At 47.2% G+C, this 691-nt stretch overlaps 1 protein-coding gene across 1 annotated transcript; it reads right to left on the reverse strand.

Annotated features, from left to right (window-relative positions):
• Positions 1 to 414: 414 nt before the first annotated feature.
• Positions 415 to 636, reverse strand: T265_16193 (hypothetical protein; the record flags this gene model as incomplete). The annotated part of the gene is made up of 1 exon (XM_009179743.1): positions 415 to 636. A coding segment is annotated over one exon (222 nt), but the record flags the coding sequence as incomplete, so codon positions are not given.
• Between the last annotated feature and the right edge of the window lie 55 nt (positions 637 to 691).

The raw sequence follows: 691 nt of genomic DNA on the forward strand, positions 1-691 counted from the left end.
CATCCGCCGCACCGGCTTCAGCTCGACGGTCACCAGTGACGATTTGGTTCGTCTAATATTTAGGTAATTCATGTTATTCTCTCCATCTTCCATGACGGCAGGAAGCGAATTTCAGGCGGTGATGATCCTCTGTGTAGTCCCTATGTAGCTTACGGACCATGAAGCGGTCTTACCCACTGACCATCGTTACATACTAATATATCCTTAAGTAGTCCGGCGTAGGTGCTATCACGAAGGATACAAAAAATAATCGGATATTCCTGATCCTGTGGTCCATCTTGTGCTTACAAACAGCACCCATTAATCACATGAACCGCACGAAAGAGCCGTTACCGTACACTAAAAACAAGAAAATATGGTGCAACGGGTAGCAGAAAGCAACCGGAGCAACCACGAGAATATTTAATACTTACCTTGTGTGTGGGCCAGGTAACTGCCCTCATTATTATGCAATGTCAAACATAGTTTGCACTCATAAGTCCCAAGATGGTTTTTCATAAAATAGGGATCCTTGTTCAGATCGATGGTATCCAGAGCCAGCTGTCGGAGGCGTTCCCGTCTATCTCTGTTGGCCTCCGCATCTGAAGCGACCCCTCCAGACCCAGTTTTTCCTCCAGCACGATGCTGAAAGTCCATGGTTGGAGTGAGCAACGGTCCGAGAACGGAAATAAGCGAGTGGAGTGAAAGGAGG

This window comes from Opisthorchis viverrini, assembly GCF_000715545.1.
Source record: "Opisthorchis viverrini unplaced genomic scaffold opera_v5_7003, whole genome shotgun sequence".
Lineage (NCBI taxonomy): Eukaryota > Metazoa > Platyhelminthes > Trematoda > Opisthorchiida > Opisthorchiidae > Opisthorchis > Opisthorchis viverrini.